Raw genomic sequence first — 20,238 nt, 5'->3', positions numbered from 1 at the left:
AACTAGGGACTGTCTGCCGAGTCCCAAAATCCCACAGGAACAACTAAGGACTAACTGCCATATAAAGGCCTGATTGTTGCGAGTCTCATATCTAAGGTTTTGACTTTTGGCAGACTTATTGCATTATTTTTCAACATGAACACCTGCATTATTGATACATTTTTGCCAGCGATGTTTAAGGACCTCAATGCCACTTTTAAAGAAGTCCACTGCATGTATGACATCATCATCTGACTGAAAGTTGGTACAGGAAACAGCACCATTTCACTGTAGCATGTGAAAGGGCATCATTCCCTAGTGTTGCTACCATATCAGTATGGATATCCTAAGGTGCTAGACCTTTCTTATGCAAATATTGAATCACTGCTCCTTCAGCAATTTTGTCCATTTTGCAAAAGTCAGTTGCTATGTTTAAGAGTGCTACCATTTGGACATAAACTGACCAAAAGACACCAGTCTTCGGGTACACAGCCTTAAATAATCGGGGAATAGCAGAGCTAAAAAAGGACATCCCTGCTTAAATTCCTTAGTACAAGGCTCACAACTTATCAATCAGCTCTCTTGCATATGAAATTTGAGAAAGGTTCATCTAGTACTTAAGAAATAGTGATGACAAACTTTCATTGTAAAAATCCAAGATGGCTGCCTGTCGGCTATTTTGTTTTACTGATCAGTTCCCAAATACAATGGACACAACTAGGGACCAAGGGGAACCTAGAAGTGGAATCTGATACAGGAATAACTGATGTTCTGCAGTAAATTATTTTGTAAGTGACAAGAAGAGTCTCACTATTTTGGTCTTGTGACTCAAGATTACAAAGAAAAATTGCAACCGGGCTCCAAACTAAGTAGATTAAGTTTGCTCCATCCTAATGATATTCTGCAATGATCAACCACTTAACACCTACTGATACTTGGATGTATCAATTTTTAAGAAATCACAACAGAAACACAAAATCTGTCCAATATATAGTTTTATTTATCAAAGATTATTTACTACCTAAATGGTCGGATCTAATTTCTGGTCACCCGTCCCTCCAGCCGGTCACCCATCCTTCGTACTAGCCACACCATACAGACAGTAGGTAAACAGAGTAGTATTGTTAGGTCCAGAGACTGGTGTTAGCCTAACTTGGAAATCAATTTAAAATGAAGAACAATATTTCCATCCTTGCATAAACAAATACATAATATAAATCATAAAATTTCAAACATAGTGTTGGTCCATATGTATAGAAAAAACTTAACATTATATAAAGAATATTATTTTGTGTATAAGATTAGACATTGGTGTTCTCTATTATATATATATATATATAATTGCATAAATACAATACACGTAAAAATAGCAAATATATATAACAGAATTGATGTTTCCAAAAGAAAATAAAACTATTTTCATAGTTATGGCTATTTTCGAATTTTCCTCCCAGAAAATTACACACCACATGTATGAGGAACCAGTGTAAAAGGGTAGTTTTTTTTAAATATACCGTACATTTATTAATATTTTGTACAATACTGTATCTGTTTGTATTATCTTTATAGTAATAGAAAGGGAAATTAATATTTAATCAAAGCAAACTGAGAATAAATTGTATTTTACCAATAACCTGCTAAATATTTTTCTACCTATCATTCCTCACACTAATTGCACACATCATTATTTCTCTGTAACCAAAAACATATGGGGACTTTTTCACATGATGAGCAGCAGAAATGTACTTCGAAATACATGAATTATGAGAGAAGCAAAAATAAACTATTAACGTTAAGCAAGAACATAAACCGTTTTTTTCATAAATGAAAACATTTTGAGTTAAACTACTGTTTGTTCTACAAAATTGTCAATACATAACCTTCCATTCAGATTCGTGTCAGAATGATAAATGATAATTGAATTTTATGATGCAACATTTAGATGGGACAATGCTGTTTTGTGAAACATTGGATTAATAAAAAGACATGTAATGTACAAGCACCTTAACAACAGTGTTTCCTTTTCATTTAAACAACGGAACCTGTCCCTTATATCTAACCCCTGAAAATTCTGACCTCCTCCCTAATCCAAACCCTAAGTGATATGACCCCTGAGCATTCTGACATCCAAAATCTATGTGATTTGACTCATGAACATTTTTACATCTTCCCTCATCCATCCAATGCCGTCATTACAATATCATATACTGTATCACACTGAATCTTGTGATTTAATCAGCATTACTCCAATGTCAGAAACACCGCTAAATATCGTCAATACTGAACCTTATGATAAAAACAATAAAGTATATAAACAATTTTATTTTTGTTTTTTTTTTAAGGTAAGAAGAAAAAAAAATGCGAATTTCACAAGATGTTTTCCAAGCAAAAAATCAACTTTAAAAATCATGATTTGTTCTCAAGTGTGAAGAAGAAAAATCACAAAATAAGTAAAGATTTTAACAATCCCAAGCAGAACAAACATACATGCATGCTATTTCAGCAGGTTGTTTTCTTTAATGGACTTCATTAAAACGTCAATATATTTTGATTAATATTTCATAAAAGGATTCAGAAACAACTATTATTCAAACCATCGCAAAACTTGTTAATATTACATAAAAACGCAACGTCATAAGTAAATATACACATGAGACCTAGCAGTGATCTGACGATCTGTGTCTACATCTGCAACAGATACCTTAGTACATACTCCGTGTACTGTCCAGCTGATCTTGAATAAATACCAAATTAAGAGCCAATGACAGAAAAGACTGTCTAATATAATAGATATGTAGCTTCAAGGAGTCATCAACATATATAGAAAGTAATCAAACAAAGCTTAAAGACCAGCCAAAAATAGTTTTGAAAAAATTGATAATAAATTGAAAATCAGCTATTAAGATAACAAGCATATAAAAATAATATTTTGCACTAATCAACAGATTATTTAATAAACTATGGTATGTGAAATACAACTATTTGCATAAATACTGAACATTGATATAATTATGTTATGAATAAAATCATGGTGCCTTTCTCAGTTTACTTTCAAGGCCTTAAGTCCCTTTATATTTTCCACTGATACAAAATCAGAATTTGGGTCTATTCCAAGAAGATAAAAGATGTTGAATGTTCTTGACTAGTAATGATGCAGAAAAATTATCAGTACATCAAAATATCATGACAGCACAGTAGACAAGCTATTGTTTCATAGTTATGTAATTTTTATAACAAATTCTGTGACTGTCTCCCTTAAATAGCCAAACCATATTGGTGTATGTTGTATTTTTTCAATACAGAACACTCTTTTTCCTGTCATTAACAGTATCACAAAAACAAAATAAACCTTGAAAATAATGGATACCTTCACAGTCACCATTTCTTCCCTGAAAATGTTTCATAAACCAAATCATATTCCAACCCCTTCAAATGGATTTTCCTGTTAGTCTTGGTCCACAAAATTCCATTTCAATAATTAACACATGTAACCAAAAAGGAAAAGTGAAGCTCTCCACCAAAACCAATAATAACATTCACACATATTGTGAAACAAAAAATTGGTCCAATAATGCATTAAACTTGGTCCATACATATATCATAATCTTTTCACACTTGGTCCATTTTACAAATTGAATATCTGTTTACAACAAAACAAATGAACTGAAGTTAAACAACAAACGTCACCCAATATCGGACTATAAACATTTCACGCATCTTTACAAAACCTAACATTAGGTAGAGTAGGTTCATGAATTTAAAACAATGATAAAGATTAATCCGGAGATCTGCAGTCAGTCAAAATTATTACTTTCATGTTTAAGGTTTAGAGCAAGTCTATTGCCTCTTAGTCTTTCTGAAGTCAACAGACAAGAAAATCAATAACAGACTGAGAATGACTTCTAAAGACAAAATGATATACATTTACATCGGTAACATACAGTGTATACAGTGGCTGTATGAATTTATCACAGAGGTATTGGTAAGCACGGATTAGTATACAATCCTCTCTATTTTTCTTATATTGATCTATACATGGTATATGCAAAACTACAGAAAAATATTTCCAGGTTATGTGCAAATGTTCTTTTTTGAGGAAATTTGTAATAAAACCATCCTGATATACAATAACAAATTAATTTTTGCCAAAGAATATCCATTACTTAAAGTTAATTTTACATTTAATAGGCATTATTTTGGGAAAAAAAACGCATGATATGTACTATATGAAATCAAAACAATTTGAAAAAAAAAAAAAAAGATTTTTAAGACAAATATGAGTCTTCTCTTACATAGCAATAATTCATTGTGTTTATGAAATGATTTGCAATGGAAATAATATATATCAAGCTATATTTTCATTCCTTTAATAAAACACCATACTCCATCTTATGAGGACCTTTTAAAGTAAAATCCATGCTCGGCTTTGCAGACTGACAAACTGTTATACATCTTCCAGAGATTAACACTTCACACAAAATGGCAAAGCAACATCAGTATGAAAAGGCAATAGTACCTATATACAACAGATTCTTCACATACCAATAACGGTTACTCCTAATGGTAGTTAATCAGACACTATAACACTATTCTGGGAGTTATTAATTGAAATTATCTAACAAACTGTAATATCATACAGATAACGGAGTCTGTATGAGAAGTGAAGGATTGTCAAACAGCAAGGATATTTGTGGGACTTTTTCTAGCCATTCAAAGCTAGTATATATCTACATCTCATATCTTTTTTCTTCTTTTTTCTTGCATATTTTATCAATCATATCAAATTTCTCGAGCTTCAAATTATTTCAAAGCATTCTTCAGTCTTATACAAAATATCCATACATCATTTCACAATTTAGTATAGCACTCTACTGAAAAATTGCCCTGATAGAATATTTCAGCTTTTTTTTAGGATGGTCACATCAGTCTGACTCTGGGAGATGTATCTAGCTGCTGCAAAGCTGCATACAAATAAAGTAGAAGCCCAAAAATCACACTTATCCAGTTCCGAACTTCTCTGGTGAATGGTCCAAGTCTTGCTCATGAATATATGATGTAGATGTCTTGGATTAAAAGGGGCTACCATATTACAAATGTCTTTTTTGACCTTTTGACCTTTCTATGATGATGATGAAAGGTCCTTAACCATGAGACAAGCAAATGTTGTAAGAATCATTTTGCTTTTCCCATCGAAGATATCCTCTGGCAGTGCATATACCCTTGCACCAATTTTGCGGGCCATGGAGACAGCATACTTGGCATTAAGCATTTTATCCTGAAACACAAGAAAGTGGAATTAATCGTAAAAATTTATTTTCATGACTTTTTGTAGAGTTGGATGGGTTATATTACGTGGAAAGCATATGAAACTACACCAATTACAAGTAATTATACATCTCGCCTGTCCCACTTTCTTAGTATTTTAAACTTTTAGCAGAAACAACCCTAAAACATAACCACCACTCCACCACCTTTCCAAATTTTCAACTTCATTTGAATCTAAAATATGTCAATACCATAGATATGTTGTTGGTTATATACTGATAGGTAGTAAAACTGGGCATGGCTTTTTTACTTCTCCAGATTATTCACACAAATATGGCATTTTTACCCAAAACAAAAAAATGTTCCTGAAGAGGAGGCTCACAGTACTTGTTTCAACATAACTATAAACTAACTGAGGTGAATAGAACAAGCAATAAAGACTTTGTAGTCTTTTCTCAAAATCAGAGATTTTGAACCAAACAAATTAATAATTTTTCCTTATTAATTTTTTTTCTTCATTTTTCAACAATTTTTTGTTTTTTCCTTATTTTCTTGATTCACTGATTTCTTTGAAATGGTTATAATCTGACATAAGTTTGAAATTCTTTTGGTCCTTTACAAATGAGGTATTTCATTAGTAAATTAATTCAGCACAAATCCAGTCTCCTCACTTTATACATACCTCATCGCTCGCGTCATCTTCCAAATTCACGTTACTCCACTTGACTGAGCCAGGTTTAATGGAGTCAATCAGGTCCAGAATGACCTTGCTGTACGGAAAATTCCTCTCTTTAAAACTCCTCACTTGGGTCTTCTTTCCTGCTTGTGTGAGCTGTCAAAAGCAGCATAACATTAATATTTCTGACAAGAACTTGACGTTTTCCATAATATTGTCTATGATACTATTTCATAAACATTAGGCTAACTTCAAAGTTTGTTATATCAATACGATTAATCCACAGAAATAACAACTTCGTATAATGCAGTGTTTTTTAATATACTCCAGGAATTTGAAATTCCTAAAAATTTTAACCAATTTTCACAATAGAAATTCTTTGTCATGTCAAAATCAAAATTTCCACATATTTATAGTCACAGCTGCACATTTACTATTGAAAGGTATCAAAAAAATCAACAGCAGCTGCTTTAAAACTGAATCAACTTATCAAACTTTATCTAGAATGATACATGTACTGTAGGGGATGTCAGTTTAGAGGGATTTTACTTTTCACTACTTTCAAGGACCAGATAAAGTATAAATACATCAACTTTTAAAAAAGAATTTAATAATAGAGAAATACTAAAGTTTTTCAAGGATTTTCATAAAATAAACATTTTTTTTTTTTGTTTCATACCATTTGTAAAATCAGGTTTTAAGAATCAAAACATGACAAAAACAAAAAACAAATCTGTTTTAATTATACAGCTTCATCATGAACCTAATTATCAATAAATTTAATCTGCATCAACTGATTTTATAAAAAAATGTTGTTAAACAGAAAGATGCTAATCTCTGAATACATTTCCAATGGGTTCTTACCTTTTCATTTGCCCAGGCAATAATTTGTGTGTCTGTAATTGACTGGCCTTCCTGCATATCCTTCAACTTATTGAGTAGAGCTAGGGTGTATGCTCGCATCAGCTGCCACACCAGAGCTGTAACATACAGGTATTGATTTCACAAATTATGATCCTGAAAAAGTATGTAATAGAAATTAATGATGTAAGCCCATCATTCAGATCTATACACAACTGTTACGTGCTCAATCGATCAGTAAAAAAAACACAACTACCAGATAATATGAAGGAAAGCCTTTGTGATTTTTCCTATTTAATTAAGCACCTGCTTTATCTTTCAAACTGAATGTCACCTCAGGTAATAAACATAACAGATGTACATCAATCACTCAAAAAATTCATAATTTACTCTTCTTGGGTCTCAGAAATACGAACAGGAGATCCCAGAGAGATATTGACACCCACCACTGGAAACAAAGGCAGACAGGCAGGCGAACAAAGTGACAACTACTTGCTCTCTCAAGAATTTTTGGGGAGCATAAAAATCATGCCAAAATAGACATAAAAACAATTAAGATAACTTACCCAATGTCAATGTTTGATTTTCTTCATGAATGTTTTGACCAGACACTCCAACAAGAGAAAAGGAACAGTCGTTTCCAAGCTTCACTGCATAATTGCAATTCTCTGTAGAAAAACATGAAATATTCTTCACATAGAAACTATTTGGGATTTTTTCTCCAATTTCTTCATTATTTAGGCCAAATTATTTCAACATTTCGTTTCTTAGGGATTGTTCTATGGTTTTTAATGCCCTATTTCTAATGTCAAAACATGCAATTGAATTTTAAGCACTGAGATTAATCTTCATGTTAAACATTAAAATAATGTTTTTGTTGCAAGTGAAATGACATGTTGTTTATCATCTATGTGATGCATCTCCATATGACAATGCCAACGCATCAAGTATCTTTTGCTATCAACTGTTGTTGTTTTTGTCCATAGCCTTAAAACCAATCTTGGTACATACACCAGACCAAAAAGATACCAGCATGAACAATTTTTACACCTCAACCATTCTAACAAAATTAAAGGCATGTGACAATCACCTCTGTACTCTCGTACAGAAGATGTGGCAGATACACATTAACATTCATAGCTGCATGAAAATACAGGAATGTGTACTATAAGGCATTAATATCTAAAGAATGTACATATTTATGACTGTATTCTTTACAACTTATATATGTAGTCTTGATTTGATATGTGTATCGTAACAACATTTACAGTCACAACAGCTTCCGATTTGGTTTCTGCAACTTATTCAATATCTTTCAACTAGTTTCACCTCTTTAGAAAGTTGCATCAGGAAGTCTTGTTGTTAACTAGTAATTTTTCAATCGATCTTACCTATTTTTTCAAAGTTAGCTTTCAGTTTGTTGAACTTTGAATGAACCTTGTTCCAGTCCACAAGTTTTGGTCTGATATGATCATACAGTTGAAACAGGACTAATCCATTACTCAGGTCACTGTAGAGTCTATGTACAAATGGATCCACCCCAAGACTGTTCATCCAGTTACGGTAAGCTGAAAGCCATCATATTTTTAATAAATACCATATTTTCAGTATACCTACATCTCTATACTGATCAACAGTCTGTAAGAATGTAGACCATACTATATTCAAACACTATATTTCTCCTGCAATAAGGCAGGGGAAAAAAAACATTACTTTGGACTTCGGCTTGTAGATAAACTACAGAACAGCAACAGATAAGTAAAGTTCTCTGGCCTATAGATTGGATTCCATATTTTCTTTTTCATATCATCAAGATCGTGTCTGAAGACAACAATGCCAAGAAAGCTAGAATCATTTCTCACTAAAAAACAGGATGGGAGTATCTAGGGATTCTTAAGAAATTGCCATAGCAAGAATCCTTTGAGAACAGATGGTCAACAGACACAACCTACCAATTAATGATGGTAGGCTAATTAATAGATATGATCAGATCATATGATACTTTATCATCATTTTATTTTCCAAAACTAGGTAGCTAATATATGTCAGTAAAATCCGACTTCAAACCCACTTACTTTAAGTTCTAAACCATTAAAATTTTCCTTTTCCGTTTATACTTACTCTTCTCTTCCCTTGTTTCTTCATATACATCATCTAGTCGCTCAAACTCCCTATCCTCCAAAGCAGGATAGGTGTTGAACAAGTTGGCTACAAACGCAAGGTTAAGTCTCTGGTGACCTCCAACCACTTCTGCTGGTCCAATGAAACTTTTGCATCCAATCTTGTCTGCTTCTTGCAACATGGCAGTTGCACGATCAGTCTTGTCCTCAATCTATCAGACAACAAATGACAATTAAGCTTCAAAATTGTTTAAACTCTTAATTATTTAGCATCAGAGCAAATGTCAAAATTGGACCAACCAGTAGAGAGCACAAGTGCTGAGAATAATCCTGTGTCCGTACCCAACAATCACGGTATGCAATTCCATCATGGATGCACAAATGCAGATGTTACACAATATACATTCTGCTGAACGGTATGACAGACAGGATGACATTGATTATCAGTATCTGAGTGATGACAATGAGTCAATAGACGTTTGTAAACAAGGACAATGGTGATAATGTTACTAATGCATCTAAAACAGAACATAAAGCTATGAGCGATGGGTTCATAACCAGTACCAGATGGAAGGACATATGAACAAAGCCAATATCAAAATGAAGCAGTTCAAAATTTTTTTACATGCATATATAAATCTGGCTAAAATTCAAAATTCATAATCTCAAATTAACAAAGGTTGAATGATATATCCTTAATCCCAACTTGTATTTCAGCTTACAAGGAGATTTTGTGGCTTCCATGCCTTTGTAACGGTAGTGTCGGATCATTGGTGGTGTTCACCCTAAGATCTCTATGTGACCTCAAGTTGACCTCTTAAGTACCAGCCTGAATATTTTTACCGCGACAGACAGGCTTGCATCAGTTAATTTAAAATCTTGAGTAAAATGTTATGGAATGGGACAAGTACACTGACAGAACAAAGCAAAAAGTTTGGGGGAGCATAAAAACTTACACCCATAGCTCGTGTGGTAACCCCGGAGTCAACTGGAGCAATTTGATAAAGAAGGTGTGTATATGCTTCAGAATCCTGAAAATAACAAAATAGAAATTAAAACTCACACAAATAAATCAAATGACATCAAAGAGATTTCAGAAGGATTTTGGCACCTACTTTTGTGTATTATGAAAGTATGTTGTAATGGAAACATTCTCTTTGGTTAATCTGGTACCAGTACATGTCGCTTCTTTCTCCTAGACTTCGCTTTGTTGGCAATTATTTGACAAAGTTGACGTGTTAAACAAAGGCTTTATCAAAATATTATTTATGGATGAAATTTAGACATTTTAGATAAGCAGTACATTTCAAGAAGGATTGGTACAAGTTTTAAGAGTTTTCTGGTTTCATCTATCAAAGTTAATATTTTAATCAATTTTAATCAAATAAAAGAATTTGGCCCGGACAAGAGAAAAACTATCCAAGTTTAATTAAACAAAGTTTGACAGTATAAAACAAACTTCAACCTTCAAGACACGATACAGCAACCTTGACCTCAACTTCCGATCATGACAGACACAATTGGTGTTGTCTGGACTTTATTACTGTTTCCTACCCTGCTGGCTATTCTCACCTTGATGTCCTCTGTGAAGTTGGACACACGTTTTGTTGTGTCAGATTTTGCTAGTTGGTAGTTTACCCAGCGAATGAGGATCTGTTCTGGGCTCAGCCTCAGCAAATCTTCCATAGTCTCACCTTCTTCTAGAAGGACTGCCAAGTTGGGGTGTTTCATTATATTCACCTCGCTCAACAGACCAATCTGCAACAAGGATAAATATCAACTTGGACAGGGAACACAAATCACAAAATTCAATATATTTTTCAAGTGCAATCCATTTGCAATCTCAGCAGATTTTATTCCGGAACATCCGATTTGTGACGGAAATGTTTACACTGTTACCGTGTTTCTACACAAGGTTGTCCATGTGTACTAAAATCTGGGTGTAATGTCAACACAAAACCATATAGCAAGGCAGTATTTATGTAACGATGAATGTCACCTATGTTTACTACAGGAGTCAATCATTGCAGTGTAGTGTCATTGAGAGTTCTGTATTAGAGTCGTATAAGTGTTATCAGTTCATCAGTATAGACTCCTGAATGACTAAAGTCATGCATCATTAGAATGAGTTGATCTAAGCTATCTAAACCTAGTACACTAAGCTATGCTGACATAACAAATGATATGTCACATCCTATACTGACATAACAGATGATATGTCACATCCTATGCTGACATAACAGATGATATGTCACATCCTATGCTGACTTAACAGATGATATGTCACATCGTATGCTGACATAACAAATGATATGTCACATCCTATACTGACATAACAGATGATATGTCACATCCTATGCTGACATAACAGATATGTCACATCCTATGCTGACTTAACAGATAATATGTCACATCGTATGCTGACATAACAAATGATATGTCACATCCTATGCCGACATAACAGATGATATGTCACATCCTATACTGACATAACAGATGATATGTCACATCCTGTGCCAACATAACAGATGATATGTCACATCCTGTGCTGACATAACAAATGATATGTCAAATCCTATGCTGACATAACAAATGATATGTCACATCCTATACTGACATAACAAATGATATGTCACATCCTATGCCGACATAACAGATGATATGTCACATCCTATACTGACATAACAGATGATATGTCACATCCTGTGCCAACATAACAGATGATATGTCACATCCTGTGCTGACATAACAGATGATATGTCACATCCTATGCTGACATAACAGATGATATGTCACATCCTATGCTGACATAACAGATGATATACCATATCCTATGCCGACATAACAGATGATATGTCACATCCTATGCCGACATAACAGATGATATGTCACATCCTATGCTGACATAACAGATGATATGTCACATCCTATGCTGACATAACAGATGATATGTCACATCCTTTACTGACATAACAGATGATATGTTTCTATACTGACATAACAGATGATATGTCACATCCTATACTGACATAACAGATGATATGTTCCTATGCCGACATAACAGATGATATGTCACATCCTATGCCGACATAACAGATGATATGTCACATCCTATGCCGACATAACAGATGATATGTCACATCCTATGCTGACATAACAGATGATATGTCACATCCTTTACTGACATAACAGATGATATGTTCCTATGCTGACATAACAGATGATCTGTCACATCCTATGCTGACATAACAGATGATATGTGACATCTTATGATGGCATAACAGATGATATGTCACATCCTATGCTGACGTAATAGATGATCTGAAAATATTATCTTATGCCAACAAGAGAACCAAGTTATCACTACATGTATTCTGCTGTTGACTTACCCTGATGATCTGCCAGAGCATACCCAGTATAAGATGTGGGTTTTTATGGCCTTGCTCTATATCAGTTGGACCTATGTTGACCACAGTACAGCCAATAGCCTGGGCTGAGCTGATAACCAGATTCTGGTTCTCTGTCCGAGTATATGGATTCAGTTTTGTTTTGTTTATTGTACGCTCATCAATTGTTTCTGGCACAGCTTGGTTGATCAATTTGCTAAAATCATAAAGAAATCATTCAATAACCCATCTATATTCACAGCAAAGTAATCTTTCAAACATATTAAATTATTTTTTTGTTTTATTTTGTTTTGGATACAGAGGGCACTACCAGAGAGATAACACAAATTTCAGATCCTATAGAATATTAAGTCTATAATATAAAAGGAATCAAAATAACAGATCCCAGATGGATCATGGCACCGATTATCGTTTGATATTTATTTGTTCTTAGAAAGTTGGATCTTTTACACCGTTTTTTATTGTTTCCTTTTTTCCCTTTTAATCATATTAAAGAATACACCTCAATGAACTAGTGATAATAATTATTGAACTGGATTTTAAAGAATTTTTCCGTTTCTTTTACTGGAGAGACACCCACTGTTTATACAAAACTGATTTCCCTCACCCAACCATGCTTCAGACCAAAGTTGGACAATAGCCTGGAACTCATGAAGAACAAGATGGAAATTGATGGATTTTTCCCAATGGGCTCCAGCCCTCCCATCCCAGGAGGCACAGACTCACCATTTATACATAATTATTATTATTTACATGAATTGATAGACACCTAATGCAATGGTATCCCGATTGCTAACTTAGGCCATTGGGACAACTGAGACAATAAAGTGCTACTTAAGTTCTGCATAACAACCAAATGTACTTGCCATAAAATCACACCATCCTTGGTTTTATTGAAGAGATCCTCTTGGCTGAATGGAAGTCCATATCCTGCACAGTCTTGGTCATTTTCCAGCTTCCTGTGATAAACAATTGAAGTAAAATATAAATAATGATTTATTGAGAAAGTCTGATATTACATAACTATAAGAATATGAACACTTACAGCGCACCTTGACCATCAATACCAATTAGTTATGCTACAGGAATGGTCAATTCTGCTAATTTTGTCAGATATAAATAAAATAAGGCAGACTTGACCAATTATGTCAAACAAGGTGAAACCGAATCATACCACAGATCTGATAGGGTTTTTGATGCCCATTACAGTTTTTGCTTTTTGGGGTTTTTTTTTTTCAAAAAAAGATCCATCCAGTATTCTTTAAGAAATAATGATAGCAATATTTCACTGTCCAAATCCAATATGGCTGCCTGTCAGCCATTTTTTGTTTTCTAATCAAAAATCAAAACGGCACCAAGATACCAAGAAAAAAAATGACAATGAAATTTAAGAGAGATCCATCCAGTACTTAACTAAAAAAATGATAGCATATAACTACTCTGATTGACTTGATTTTCGGACCAACCCTAATATTGACAATAACAACCTATAATCGTCAAAAACCAAGACTGCCACATGTCAGCCATTTTGTTTTTTCGATAGTTCCAAAATGAAGTATGCACAGCTAGGGACCAGGGGAATCTACTTGAAAATGATCCATTCAATGTTCTCAAGAAATTTGTTTAAGGAAAGATAGATGAAGGGCAATTTGAAAAGCATTTCAGTTGACGATGGTGGTTGTCTTCACAAATCAACAGGTGCCTCACATCACAGCTTGAAAATTAATAATGATGGTAAGAATCTCTAAGAAAAAAAAACACTGCTTTTTTTTCCAAATTCTATCAAAGTGGTAAAACAACATTTCTTAGCACTAAGATCAGCTACGAAGTCTATGTGTACAGTTAAGGAGACCTTGTGATGATGAGCTTGTGACAAACCTGTTGATCCAGTCAGCATAGGCCCTAGTCTCGGCATGTTTTACGCTGTGAGTGGTTCCTGACACGGATGCCTCTGATGTTCCTCCACTGGTCAACAAGTCCATACGTTTATTTACTGCCTTTTTAAACTGCATCCCTAAATCTGTTTTAACCTTGAACTCCTGATATATCTGGAGAGTGGATAGGAAAATAACAGGTTGGTTCAAACGCACAAGTTATTTAAATTATCATATTTATTATTGTTGTTCATAGACAAGTAATCAAATCCTTCTTACATCAGTTTTGCATACCAGATAATCCCAACAATTAATAATGGCAAAATGCTATAGTATGTAATGTGTGCACCCCCCACTTTAAACATTTATCTCCTCAAAAAAACCAAAAGCTGCTAAGATAACATTGGTTTTTACTGTAAAGAAATATTAGTTGTAGCTATTGCCTGGCAGTAAGAAGAGATGAGCTTATATCTACAACTTCGCCTTACTAATGTTATTCTATGCTGCATGTCAATCGATACATATACCATATTGTTATTCTAGAAACTAATTAAATCTTCTTAGAGTAGCAAAACATGACAAGGTAATTATTTTCATTACAATGCCTGTATACTAATCTATGAATATACCTACACTGATAAACTCCTTTTCGTCTATCTTTCCATCTTTTGACAGGAAAGATTTTTCTACAAGCGTCCTGATTTCATAGTTAGGGGGATTGAGGCCAGCCTTTTTAAGTGCACTGCCAAGTTCATCTATAGGGATACTGCCATCTTCTTCAAACTGAAAACAATGAAAATACAACTATCAAGCAAAGTTAAAATTTTCAACTCATTGTTAACATCTATTACAATTGATGACCAAAAGTATTCTGCAAAGGCTCAAAGATTGAGAAAAATCTAGAAACAAACATTTAAATGTGATGACTACACAGATTTAAAACATATTAAACAAGGAGCCCATAGGACCTGTATTACTCATCTGGTTTAGTTTGGTGAAATTTATTCATTTTAACTAGAGGAAAAGTATTTAAAATACATGTATCTTTTTCAATTAGGCTTAGCTCCTCTGCTCCAATGGGATTAGATGCACCAAATCATTCCAACAGGAGAACGATTTTACAGAATTTGCTCTTTTTCTATCATTGGGCTCTGCCCCTCCTACTGTTTATACAAAATTGATTCCCTTCACCAAATCATGTCTGACAAAATTGGAAAGAATCCTGACATTCATGCAGGAGAAGAATGATTTTAATGAATTAGCTCTATTTCCCTTATTAAGCACCAGGAGGGAGGGGAGACCCATCCTTTATAGGAAATCGAGTCCCCTTCACCAAAGGATGCTTCTGACCAAATTTGGGCAAATTCAAACTGGATGAATAGGATTTTAAGGACTTGTAAATGTTGTCCTCCACTCCTCCTCTTCAGGCTGAGACCAAGAATTCAGAAGAAATATTTTCCCCTTCTCTGAAAAGATGCTTCTGACTGAAGTTGTTCAGATGTACATTACTTCAGTAGCAATATGTAGAAAAAGTTGATGGACCTATGAACAGATGGATGGAGGATACCTACGCGTGTCGTAAACTCACATGACCTTTCCAGCCAAGTGAGCTGAAATAAAAAAAAATACAAAAAAAAAAAAAAAAAACATTCAAACAAATAGTATGGAGAATATTACAATCCTCCATGCCCACCGTTGTGATTATTGACGAAATTCTGTTAAACCCTCAACACTTTTTAACTCAACCCAATTGTTGTAGGAAGGGCACAAACATTGTAATATAAACATTATATAACATATCGAAAGTAGAGGCAGAAACATCCATAACCCAGGGGCTATTGGATACTGAAAAGCATCTCTGACTAATATATTTGAACTAAATAAGGACATATGACATGTGTACATGTATAGAAATGTTGACAATTCACCAGTATCAACTCCTGTATCTAAGGTTGATGTACAGATATCTAAGGTTGATGTACAAACTGGTAAGACATGCCTGTGGATGATTTTAAGTGATCCAATTTTTTTCAGTCAAGTAAGTGAATTAATGGATTATACCTAAAACCTCAGCACACGCAAATATAATTAATGTCTTCTAGGAATAGTATATAAAATATGACGATCCAAAAATTATATTTCAACCATCCACTAGCCTACATTTCAGCACTGCCGTGCAAAATTACTGTTGACTACATGTCCTCTTAATCTGTAAACACCTCCACCTACAGATATTTTACAAGGTCACCTAGTTATCTTCACGCGAGTGTTCGGACCTTGAAATCGCATACAGATTAAAGTTGATTTTAAATAACGTATCAAGCTTTACTTGTTTGAACAAAGCAGATTTTAAACATTTTTTTCTTTGACACCAATTCTTCATATCAATTTTTCCAACAAGTGAGTTTAGTATCTACAAAGAACTTGTTACATGTAAGACAGTAATTCTTATTTCATATTTATAGACATTTCTTTTCCTACCTTATCTTTTGTCAATTTAGGTATCAGTATCTCCAGTGCTGTAGTGAATGTTCAATATTTCATATTTTATATACCATATTTTCATAATTTTCATTAATCGGTAAATATTTATAAAATATGTACGACTTTGACAAATAATTGACGAATGTTCAATGCCATTCACAGCGTCCTACACAAAATACACAAAACCTTTAAACAGTTTTAGTAATCGAATATACACATATGTATGTTGTTTTTTTTTTTGGTTGCCTCTGCCAAAGTCCTCAAATCTATCAATTCCAGGGTGCAATAGTCTACTGGAAACATTCGCTACACTTTCTTGCATATACTTTTGTGAAGAAACCAGGAAAGTCAAGAATGTATTACTATTACATATAAACAGGTATGATTAATTAAATCCACAAGAACGTTATTTGATTGCAATCTTCAAATCATTTAGTATACGAATACCATCGGTCCTACGCAATTTGCTTTAGTCACAAACATGCGGTACTTGTAAAACCAGTTTATGATGTTTTGTACTGGTATTTGATTTTCCCCATTCAGTCGATGTTTTTGGTTTTGCCATGTATAAGCTGCATCGGCGTATAAGCCCCACGCCAGACTAACTCCGGTAATAGTTGAGACTTAAAGCCAGTAAAATGCGGTAACTAATTCTACGTTAATAAAGGAAAGGGTCCCCACCCAATGAAACAAAGCTTTCCCACCTGTGAAAACAATTTATTTTTAATGGAAAACAAAACATATTTAAATACTAGGTTTTCCATAATTTATATTCCTAGATCAAAATTAATACACCTAACAGTTATATCAATCAAAATTATCTATATTCAAGCTATCTAGTATACATTGAGCAAACAATTCATTGTTTTTTTTACAGATAAGATTAATCACAAATACGTGGACTATATTCTAGCTATCAAATTGTATTTATTATCAGCCAAGAAAATTCTTTCCATGATTTATTTTAGGTAAGGACTGCTGCACATCTTGTTAAATATGTAGGATTTTAAGTATCTTGATTATAAAGTATAGCTTTAAATGTTTTTTTTCCTTTTTCAAGATTTCCCAGATCAAGTCTGAAAAAGGAGAGAATTATTCTCTTCCTTAATCAGTAAAATCACATGGTTGAAAGATGTACCCTATTGTTAGTTGCAGATATAACATATTCAATGACGAGTTGAATGCGGACTGGGGTACAGATATTCACAGGCAGCAGTCGCTATAACATATCAAAGATAAGCGAATGACAATACAAACAAACAGCAGGCTGGCTCTAAAGGTAAAACCAAGGAAGTTTTAGCGGATGTAGTTCCTGTGTATCGACAAGGGTCCACCTAAAGTCAACTCTACGCTAAATAGACTTCAGAAACAGTAAGATAACCATAGCCACTACAACTATCCAGCATAGATTTAAAATTTTCTTAAGGAAATTACAATTTTACCTAAATTAAAGTGTGTAGGAAATGTACTGTTAAATTACTTAAAAAATCCTTTTATAGCCTTGTTGAATCTTAAAACTCATTTGTAGGATTCTGAAGATATCAGAATAATCTATATAATCGTAATAGATGCAAATACGACCAATTAAGACAGTGATACACCATCACTCATCACCAACCACCTGGAATAAAGTTGTTCAGTCGTTCATCATTTTATCACCTTTTCAGTTCTATTTACCGAAAACATACATGGTACCTATGTTAACCAAATAGATCACAACACCAGTATTTATATAGATCAGATTCATCCTTAAAAAACTGTTCAATAAACATAAAGTTGTGATCATTTAATATTAACAAAATGAAGCCTAATAAAACCGTTCACAGCCATAAGTTATCCTACACTAAACCTCTACATAATACAGTTTAACATTCATCACATGTCAAAATAACTGCATAACAGCTGGTAAGCTTGTGAAAATGAAAACCATGATAATATTAATAATTACTTTTTTATCAGATAACAATTACTTATAACGGCTAACCCAGCTAATGATTCACAACATAAACAAACCTCCTTTATCTAAAACACAGTTTACATAACAATTGATTTCTATCAAAAAGAAATCAACATTATCTTGATATATTTGTCAGCTAGCTGCATAAATAAAACCTAGCCACTGCAGGCAAGACCTAATATCGAGTAATGTGCTCCTGACCTAGTGTGTAAATTATGTTTTAAGTGAAACGACAAATATGTAACAAAATGCACTGAGGCATACACATGCAACATATTGTCCCGATGTTGTCTAGTTTGAACTTCACGAGATAACTTGTGATGTTACGGCCTGCCACGATGTTAAGGCCTGCCATGTAATCTATCATTGGCAATACATGTAACTGTAAAACTGGCATGTCTTTGTGCTAAATAACATTCACATACACATAGAAGTAGTATATGACATCAGGCTTCAATGCATCCTATAAAGCAAAAATCTGTCGATTCCTCTTTTTGACTTTTACAGATATGTGAACATGTTGTACTGTATCACAATGCTTAACACCAGTATTTCACTTGTAATTTTCTCACATGCTGCTGTGAAAAGGTTTCTCTACTGAAACACTTCATTCATGGTGGCTGAAGGCGAGTCTGGTAGTTGGGCATGGGAAGAGAATTAAATTAGACATGTATTTAAGTCAATTAATCAGTGCCCGGTAATAATCCCACACATACCTGATGCTGTTGATTTGTAAGAGTATAATTACCAACCTATGAAGTAATCCCATTTTATTACCCTAAGCTAGCTGGCATCCTATGACTTTTAGCCAGAATTTGAATGGTGTCCGTCTGGGCTTCATTCATGATAAAACTACATCCCTATATAAGGCTGTGTTGTGAGATTCCAGAATTGAGACTGTGAACTGCCTGCAATGCATTGGTATTCTAGAGTGGTTTACTACTGGGAGCTTGTGGAACACAAGGATAAATAAGTATTTGGGTGCTTGTGGTGAAAATGCAGCAGGTGATCAAATTTTACAGAGTACAGGGTTTGGAAAAGGGTGAGTTGACAGCTGCATCATCAAAACAGAGGAAGATGGAGATGTCACAGAGCAACAATGGGATAACTTTGAATTATATATATTACAATGGAGAACAAATCAAGAAAAACATGTTTGGGAAACTTTGTATTTCTGCTATACAATAATTAATTAAAGTTATAATTAGAAGGACATTGTAAACACATTTAAAACAGTACTTGTTCTACTTTGTACATCCAGGGCTCTCACACCCCATTTTGGGACTGGGGCCCGGGACCCTTTGAATTGGAAAATATAATGGTGTTTTCCTTAGAATCAGGAAAACTTGGGGTCTAAATTGGGAAAAAAAGATATTATTTTGCATTGGGCAAATCTGGCAGATCGAGAGCCCTGACATCCCATCATCTACATCACTAAATTAGGCTGTTTTACCAATGTAACCAATATATCACAAATGTATATTGTTATATCAATGTAAACAACACCACATCACAAATATGATGGTACTGGTATATTCATGTAAACAATATAACATAAACACATAAAGGAACAGTTTTATTTTTAAAAAAAACATGGTATATTTTGGAAAATCTA

At 33.8% G+C, this 20,238-nt stretch overlaps 1 protein-coding gene across 1 annotated transcript in view; it reads right to left on the bottom strand.

Annotated features, from left to right (window-relative positions):
• Positions 1–957: 957 nt before the first annotated feature.
• Positions 958–20,238, bottom strand: part of LOC132560205 (plastin-1-like) — a 30,255-nt gene continuing 10,974 nt past the window's right edge. Inside the window, exons 2-13 of the mRNA XM_060224857.1 lie at positions 14,816–14,965; positions 14,187–14,356; positions 13,175–13,267; positions 12,291–12,504; positions 10,474–10,659; positions 9,858–9,932; positions 8,903–9,113; positions 8,173–8,349; positions 7,348–7,449; positions 6,785–6,900; positions 5,927–6,076; positions 958–5,254 (exon numbers count right to left, since the gene is read on the bottom strand). Coding sequence (XP_060080840.1) covers positions 5,099–5,254; positions 5,927–6,076; positions 6,785–6,900; positions 7,348–7,449; positions 8,173–8,349; positions 8,903–9,113; positions 9,858–9,932; positions 10,474–10,659; positions 12,291–12,504; positions 13,175–13,267; positions 14,187–14,356; positions 14,816–14,965 — 1,800 coding nt within the window. The 3' untranslated portion in view covers positions 958–5,098. The remainder of the gene's footprint in view (positions 5,255–5,926; positions 6,077–6,784; positions 6,901–7,347; positions 7,450–8,172; positions 8,350–8,902; positions 9,114–9,857; positions 9,933–10,473; positions 10,660–12,290; positions 12,505–13,174; positions 13,268–14,186; positions 14,357–14,815; positions 14,966–20,238) is intronic.

The sequence above is a fragment of the Ylistrum balloti genome, unplaced genomic scaffold (assembly GCF_031769215.1).
Source record: "Ylistrum balloti isolate Yb309-2 unplaced genomic scaffold, AGI_CSIRO_Ybal_v1 Utg371032, whole genome shotgun sequence".
NCBI classification, from domain to species: domain Eukaryota; kingdom Metazoa; phylum Mollusca; class Bivalvia; order Pectinida; family Pectinidae; genus Ylistrum; species Ylistrum balloti.
This window is presented reverse-complemented; position numbering and strand designations above follow the sequence as displayed.